At 40.0% G+C, this 8,426-nt stretch overlaps 1 protein-coding gene across 1 annotated transcript; it reads left to right on the top strand.

Annotated features, from left to right (window-relative positions):
- Positions 1–443: 443 nt before the first annotated feature.
- On the top strand, positions 444–7,659 carry LOC136710939 (uncharacterized). The gene is made up of 8 exons (XM_066686848.1): positions 444–570; positions 1,607–1,733; positions 3,305–3,503; positions 3,855–3,862; positions 3,928–4,417; positions 4,531–4,706; positions 6,580–6,694; positions 7,181–7,659. The coding sequence occupies exons 2-8, from the start codon at positions 1,638–1,640 to the stop codon at positions 7,351–7,353; spliced, it is 1,257 nt and encodes a 418-aa protein (XP_066542945.1). The 5' UTR covers positions 444–570; positions 1,607–1,637; the 3' UTR covers positions 7,354–7,659.
- Positions 7,660–8,426: the final 767 nt, after the last annotated feature.

Below are 8,426 nucleotides of genomic sequence, written 5' to 3'. Positions count from 1 at the left end.
GTTGTACTATCATTAGGAAGTGAAATTGTTCTGTGAAAACTCTTAGTTTCCGTTTAATAATTATATAAATTTGGAAATAAATTTACGGAAATGGGACCATTTAAAGGGCCTTTATTTTGAAATGACACATCAGAATGACTTCATATTCAGTGAGTGACATAATCAGGTGTTATACTATGATTATGAAGTGAAATTGTTCTGTGCAAACTAATGGTTCCCTTTTAAATATGATCTAAATTTGGAATTAAATTTATAGAGCTGGGACAACACAAAGGGCCTTTATTTTGAAATGGCACATCAGAGTGACTTGAGTGTCATGTCCTGAAATCTTCATTATTTCCACAAATTAGCAAATATTTGTTGTTTATTCATTTATTATTTGTTTAGAAAATTATTTATTTATTACATAGATTTCCTGTCAGTGACTTGTGTTTCATTTTGAAATTCGTTCCTCTACACGCTCTTACCGTAATGTTCAGAATACGCAGTTCCACCAAAACTAAGTGGGGGCTAGTTTGATCAAGCTTTTCCAAGTGGAGGCTGGCTTGACTCCAGTGGGAAACTGGAAATGTATGTGATAACTACGATTTTTAAGTTATTTTCACTATTTTATTATAATACGTTTATTGTGTTTAATCTAGGGAAAAACAATATTAAAAATAATACCCCCTCTTAATCTCATAAATCTCTCTTTCATAAGTGTTTAAGTGATATTGTGTCTCCCTTGGCGTCTGTTGTATCGCGACACTGGAGTTCCCGCGCTTCTCAGTTTGAATGTAAACGAACGGAGCGGGAGTATTAGCTATTGATTTAAGGGGACTGTTTCTAGTTTACTGTGATAAACGAGTGTTTATTGAGATATGTTAAAATATAAATAATAATTTGGTGTCTATCATAGCGCCGTACTTCGCCAATCCTTCGAAACAGACTTTAAGAGCTTTTAAGTGTTCGGTCACTGATCACTCACACTTTATTATATTATAGAATAAACTTTAGGATTACCAGTAATATCAGATTAAACGAGGAAAAGACTGAGACAAAGGAATATGTGGCTTGTGTCTGTAGTCTCTTATACACTAAAACAACACAGGAGAGAAATTAGACAATTACTGATATTGCATATGATCTGTGTGTGAATAGTTCACTCAGATTCAGAGAGAAGAGCAGAGAAACGCATTCGAGTCTGGAGTTCTACCAGTTTTTCTTTAGATTATGTAAAGAAAATGATAATGTGGCTAATTGTATAATTGTCTTTTTCTACTTATGCAACACTGTGGGATCCTTTACCTCACGGACAAAAAAAAGTAATGGTCTTCTAAGTGTTGTGAGACTCTCCACATGTATGAGATAAATGTATCTGTCTTTCCCATCTGTTTACATTTGTACTGCGCTCTGAAACTAGAGATTTCCCCAATATGGTGCCCATAGCAAAAAAAGAAAACAGAAAATCTGACTGTAACCGATGGATACTCCTCTAGCTGACACTTTGCATTGGGCAAGGGTGACGTTAAGCTCGTGTGCAAGTGCTCCAGAGATTCATATATATTGTTTCATGATGAAATCATTTACTGTGTCTTAACACACACTCTCACCCTATTCCACTCAGGTGAACGAAATGCTGAATAAACATGCTGTAGATGCTGCAGAGAAGTCCAAACATGTGTGGAGCGACCCATACACCACCAACCAACACCACCCCGTACTCACCTGCACTGGAAATACCAAGGACAATGGTAATCATTCATCTCTTAACTCTACTTCTACAGTGTGAGACAATGAGGAACTCTACTCTACTCTGCTCTCTGGGTGGGCGCTGTGTGAACAGCACAAATCACATTGAATCTGACATTTTAAAATCAGATTTGTTCCACATTCATATGTGGTATTGACATCTGATCCATATCTGATCTGGCAATGCGACACTTTGAGGTGTTTGGGACATGGAAACAGCCTGGTTAAAGCAACATGTTGGGAAACGAGAAACAGAAAACATCATGTTTACCACGCTGCTATACACCTCTATATTAATCAGCATAGATTTTCACACCGGCCGCGTGCAGCACAGCAGTGGTAAAAGCTTATGTAAAAAGCAAAGATATGCTTTGAGTCTGTTTTTGACACATGCAGGACTAACACCCTGTGTTTCCTACAACAGGAAGTTTATCTGCTCCTGTGTCTAAAGTCATGGGGTCAGACTTCCACATAGTCACCAGTGAGTGTGGACTGATATTAGGAGTTAATTATTTTTATGTGGGAAAAGGCTTATTATTTAAATGAGGGGCAATCAACCAACGTGCACCGATCAATAGACTGGTTGATGACTGCTAAATAACTGTTATATATTTCTTTACTGTTGTGTGTCTTCATTTTTAATATTGACTATCACAGATTACAGTAATTTAAAAAATGTTATCTTCATTGATTGAAATTTATCACAGTTTTCTATAAAAATCCTTTATTGAGCCAAGGCTAGTAAGCAGCTCTGCCAGTCTGCAGTGATATCAGAGTATTTTATCATACACTCCAGGGACTGTGATGGGAGCTGAATTCAGATGCATATTTGACAGATTTTTTTGTTTAAAACATTCAATTTCACTTTAAATGTTGCAGTAGCATCAGGTGACAAAATGTATTTGCTTCACAATTTAAGATGGAAGTGAAGTAAAAGAACATGATGTCCTGACATAATGCATAATTAAACGAAGATTAATAATAATTGGGTAGTTCATCATTCATTCATTCATTATCTGTAACCCTTATCCAGTTCAGGGTCGCGGTGGGTCCAGAGCCTACCTGGAATCATTGGGCACAAGGCGGGAATACACCCTGGAGGGGGCGCCAGTCCTTCACAGGGCAACACACATTCACTCACACACTCACACATACGGTCACACCACACTCCTCACAGACAGTCACCCGGAGCGGGAATTGAACCCACAACCTCTAGCACCCTGGAGCTGTGTGACTGCGACACCTACCTGCTGCACCACTGTGCCGCCCCAATTGTGTAGTTGCAATTATTTGTCATTGTACAACATACAGAAAACGTATTTAACCCATCTATGGTAGTGAGTGCGTGCGCGCACACACACAAGTGCACTAGAAGTTGTTAACACACACCCAGAGTGGCGGGCAGCCATTCCCAGGCCTTGGACACAGTTGTGGGTTCAGTACCTTGCTCAAGGGCCACTCAGCCATGGATTAAGGGAGGAGGACAGTGATGTTCCTTCACTTCCACCGTCCCCAATTTTCCTGTTATTCATGGAAATTCATGGTGAGGAGCGACGTGTGTCTGATTGTTAAGGACGTGGTGACGAGTGGCAGCAGTGTGCTGGAGACGGCTCGGCTGCTGGAGGAGGAGGGGTTAAAGGTGAAGGACGCCGTGGTGCTTCGAGAGCAGGGAGGACGAGACATGCTCAAGGCCAAGAGGATCACCCTCCACCCGGTCTTTACCATCTCCACCCTGCTGGATGTACTGCATGTCGCCGGACGCATCGACTCAGGTCAGTTTCTCTTTCGTTCTCATTACCACACTCAGTGCTAATGTTAGCACAGTATCTGATATTGTTTGTTTATGATGGGTTTTCTAATTTTAAATATCTTAATTTCAGTTATTCAGTGTCTGTTATCAATAATTCATGAACAAATATCAGTTATTGATTAAGTGCAGTACATTTTCAGGATTTACAATCAATTGCAAAATGAGAAATTAAAAAAATTATTGTTCATTGTCTATTAAATATTAATTAAATACAAACTCGTAGTCAGTGTCTACTTTCAGTTTTTTCAAGTTGAGTTATGTATTCACTAGTTATTTCTTAATGAACAAGTTATGATTGAATGTTATTTTGTAGAAGTAATAGTAAATATAAACTGATTCTGTTGTGAAGTTCTTATTAAAATGTGAATAAATGTTGCCTGTTGCAGTCACAGACTTTTATTGAGGGGAACCAGACCTTCACTAAAACACCAGGGATCAGCAGAAGCATGGAGACATTCAACAACGGGAGCCGGACTTGCACTAAATCACAAGGGAACAGCAGAAGGGCCACGAAACAAAAAAGGAGCATCTCCCCAGAGGTGAAGGAGAAGAGGGTGTGTAAGGAGCTGAGTTACGGGGAAAGAGCCACTCTCCCTGGGGTCAGTCCAATGGCCTCTAAGCTGCTGCGCCTCATGGAGGAGAAGAAGAGTAATCTGTGCCTGTCCGCAGACGTGACCCAATCCAAAGAGCTGCTGGAGCTGGCCGACACTCTCGGCCCTTACATCTGCGTACTGAAAACCCACGTGGACATCCTTGAGGACTTCAGCCCGGAGACGGGAAGCAGGCTGCTGAAGCTCGCACAGAAACATGATTTCCTCATTTTTGAGGATCACAAGTTTGCAGACATCGGGAACACTGTCAAACACCAGTACGAAGGTTTGTGTGGAGAGAAGAGCTTGTTACGTTTAATCTGAACTGCTGCTTGGTGTGTGGCTCCAGCTTAATTTGCTGAGACAAAGTGTGTGTGTCTATTTTTTTTTTTTTTCCAGGAGGTTTGTATAACATCTCGTCCTGGTCTCACATGGTGAATGCCCACGCTGTGCCAGGTCCAGGGGTGGTGAAGGGGTTACAAGCTGTGGGTCAGCCCCTCGGCCACGGCTGTCTCCTCATCGCTGAGATGAGCTCTCAGGGCAGTCTGGCCACGACAGAGTACACACAGTCTGTGGTGAGACTCTACATTTAGTATTTAACCAAAGAGAGAGCTCTATGGAGCTGAGGGATTCATTGGACCTCATTCATGAAACGTGAGCAGAGCGAATTTGCACGTAACTCGTCGGTGAATCACTTTTTTTTGTAAATGTTCGTATGAACAAACTAAATTTACACTTGCTCCTGAAAACAGTGTGCGTAATTGTCAGAAAGATGCTGAAAGTATCATGCTACATGACTGAACTTTAAATAAAGGTTAATAAAAATGCACAAACTAAATAAATAAACAATAAATTAATTAATAATCAAATGAAATTTCACAAAACAGTCCTCTTCCGAACACGGCCTTTCATTCAGAGCGACTTCCAGTAGCTAAAGGGCTATTATTCGCTGAATTATTTTGTTACTCGTGCAGTCAGACAGATACTTAATGTGGATCATTGTAATATAAACGAGTTTGAAGTCTGTAAACCGTGTAATTGGCTGGTGTTGCGCTGCTGCTGGATTTAACAGAACTTCAACGTCTTTGGAGATGACACAGGTTTATAGTTTATTATCTGAGTGATGTCTCTGGTCAGTTCACTATCGAGATCCAACAATGCAACATTTTACAACCCTGTGCTGTTCCTGAACATGTGCAGGAGCTGTCTGTGTTTGGCTCCTTAGACACTGAGGGGTTAAAAGTGCGTGTTTTAAACGTTCCAATCATCCAAGCGTCATCCCAGGGATTTTAAACTAATGTTATATTTGACGCGGTAAAATGTTACAATCGCAGTGTTGTGTGGTCGTGCACCACCGATGTTTTATAACATGCTTCATCAAAACAAACACATTTAAAGGAACTCTTGGAAATCAGGAGCAAATCCACAGGCATTTATCCCTCTATGAGAGACTCCACAGAGAGTCAGATGAGGGAAAACTCATAGAAGGAGCTTGTGTCAAGAATAAAACACCTTTACCTTCCGTGCAGCTGCGGGACAAGCTTAAGTGAATGTGCAGGGGTCTGCAAATATTTTAGTTTATTTAACAAAATGATAACCTCAAATTAAACTGCACTGCCACACGGAGAGAAGCTGAGGGTTAAACCATACATTGAAACACAGAATATCACTAATAATGTTTTATTTTTATTTTTATTTGAGCAAATAATCTCTTACTGCTCAGATAATGGCTTCTTAAACGTAATGTTCTCAAACTAAACATTTTACACAGTACTATAACTAATCTTAATCTGACAAATGTCTTGCTACTTTCCCCATAAATGAGCAAAAATATACATAGAAAGAAACTAAAAAGTGCAGATTTGACAGTAAATAAAATTCTGTGGAGAGTAAGGCTTTTCTCAGCGGCTCCTCAATCTAACGACAAAGAAATGTGCACATCCTCCCAATTTGCGAACGTTGGGTATTCACTAACACACACACGTTCTACTAAAAATATCTGCTGTTTACGTAGTGTTCATGAATCTGGCACCAATTCTTTGGGAATGTCCACTTCTTCGTACAATTCACGTAGTTTACTATTGTTTTTTTACGAAGGTTTCATGAATCGCCCGAAATGTATTAACTTTTGGAAGATTGTGGTTTATAACAAAAAGCCCTGTTTTGCCAAGAACAGAACTATGTTCACTTGTGGATACAGTGGTACAATATGTACCTTTTAAGGTGGGTCAGATTATCATCAGCCACAGAATCCAGATGTGAGTGCAGGTGTGAGACAGATGTGGAGCAGTTCAGAGACATTAAAAAGACATGACACCAATGATGCACTGACATTGTATTTTTTTTTTTTTTGGACGTTTTCAGCCGTGAAGTCTTGTCTGTTGTGTGGTTTGAGATGATTCCGTTTCTGAACCTGAACCTGATGATGCTGTTCCGTTTCTTTCCCAGGTGAAGATGGCAGATGATTTCCCTAAATTTGTGTTCGGGTTTATCAGCCAGTCCAAGGTCAGCTGTAAACCAGAGCACATCCACATGACTCCAGGGGTGCAGTTACAGAGCGGAGGTACGTGACCATCCCATCTCTCACTGACCATCCATCTCTTTGAGCTCCTGTTTGCACAAGAACTGGAATTTGCAGCTCGTTTATGAACCCCCAGGTGGCGCTGTAGCTCTGGAATAATCTTTAGGATGAAACTCACTGGTCACCATTTAGACCCCTGACCTTGTACTTCCAGTCACTGGCCACTTTATAAGAAACAGCCCCCCCTACTGACACTCACTGGCCACTTTATCAGAAACACCCCCCCTCTACTGACACTCACTGGCCACTTTATCAGAAACACCCCCCTTCTACTGACACTCACTGGCCACTTTATCAGAAACACCCCCCTTCTACTGACACTCACTGGCCACTTTATCAGAAACTCTCACCTTGTACTTCCACTCTACTGATCATTTGGACATTCAGGTTGATGCACCACAATGCGTTCCCCAGTTAATGCAGAAGTGGTGTTGTATTTGCTGACTTTCCTGTTGGTTTCTCCTCCAGGTGATGGTCTGGGGCAGCAGTACATCACACCAGATGAGGTCATTTGTTCTAGACGCTCAGACATCATCATCGTGGGCCGTGGGATCTTAAAGAGTGAGGACAGAGTGAAGGCAGCACAGGAGTACAGGAGAGCCGGCTGGGAGGCCTATCTCAAACGCTTTGAATGGACTTAAAATATTAGAAAAAGATAAACATTTTTTTATAAGTTTTTTATTTGTATATATTTTTATTACATTTGCTTTTTTTAACTATTGTTTTGTAAATTAATATAAATGAGTATTTCCTTATGAGTTCATAAATGGATTGAGAAAATTAAATAACTTTTGATTAAACATTTTTATGAATCCGTTTCTAATCTTATGGTGGGATGTTTTCAAAATGCAGTGAACAAGATAAAGATGTTCCGTTCCACCGTCTTTGGCACTGAGCAGATGTTTGTTAACACCTTTAATGCTGTCTGGACATTAAGGTCCTTTTAGATTTGTGGATTCTGACAAAGCAAGTAATGTGATCAGTGTGACTTGATAAATCGCAGTCAGTAAAGCAGATTTGTTACTAATTTTTTACTTTTTACTTTGAGATTTGTTAATTGAGCTACATCTTTTTGGGTGTTGTTGATAAAGCACATTTACATTGGTCACTAACAGATTTCTGTGCACTACTGAGTGACTTTAAAAAAAAACCAGATGCAGTTGGGTCTGCAGAGAGAGAAAGAAGAGATACCCTCTGTGACTAGTACATGGCCAGAGTGGGTGTTCAACACCGGGTTAATATCAGAACCTGTCACAGGTTCACATCTCTTAAAGACTTATTATCTCCATCTGCTGCTGTAAAACTTATAAACATTGACTGATTTCCACCCTCTGATGAACTAGAGCCCCCTCCAGGGTGTGTCCTGCCTTCTGCCCAGTGATTCCAGGTAGCCATCGACTCCACTGTGACCCTGATCAGGATGAAGAGCTGACAGAGGATGAATGAAGGAAAGATTTAAAGAACTTATTAAGCAGTAATTTCATTTTCAATGCTTTTGACTGAAAATGTAAAGAAGAATTTACTGTACATTTATGATTAGTATTTAAGATGTGACCAAAGGCTGTAAAACATTCAGAATTAATATTTTAATGCATCATTAGAGAAAACCAACTGAACCAAAGTTATGTTTCAGAGCATTACAAAGAATTTTTTTTTTCAAAGTATCAAGGACAGATTTATTCGTACTACGTCTAAATAATTTAAAGTCTAAAAG

The sequence above is a fragment of the Hoplias malabaricus genome, chromosome 12 (assembly GCF_029633855.1).
Source record: "Hoplias malabaricus isolate fHopMal1 chromosome 12, fHopMal1.hap1, whole genome shotgun sequence".
Classification (NCBI taxonomy): Eukaryota; Metazoa; Chordata; class Actinopteri; order Characiformes; family Erythrinidae; genus Hoplias; species Hoplias malabaricus.
The sequence above is the reverse complement of the archived record's forward strand: the minus strand, read 5'-3'. Positions and strand labels throughout refer to the sequence as shown.

Bases quoted from the DNA above. Each gene is read 5' to 3' on its own strand.
- LOC136710939 (XM_066686848.1), top strand. From the start codon at position 1,638: ATGCTGCAGAGAAGTCCAAACATGTGTGGAGCGACCCATACACCACCA. The intron at 1,734-3,304 runs GTAATCATTCAT...CTGATTGTTAAG, and splicing joins TGGAAATACCAAGGACAATG to GACGTGGTGACGAGTGGCAG. The intron at 4,707-6,579 runs GTGAGACTCTAC...TTTCTTTCCCAG, and splicing joins CAGAGTACACACAGTCTGTG to GTGAAGATGGCAGATGATTT.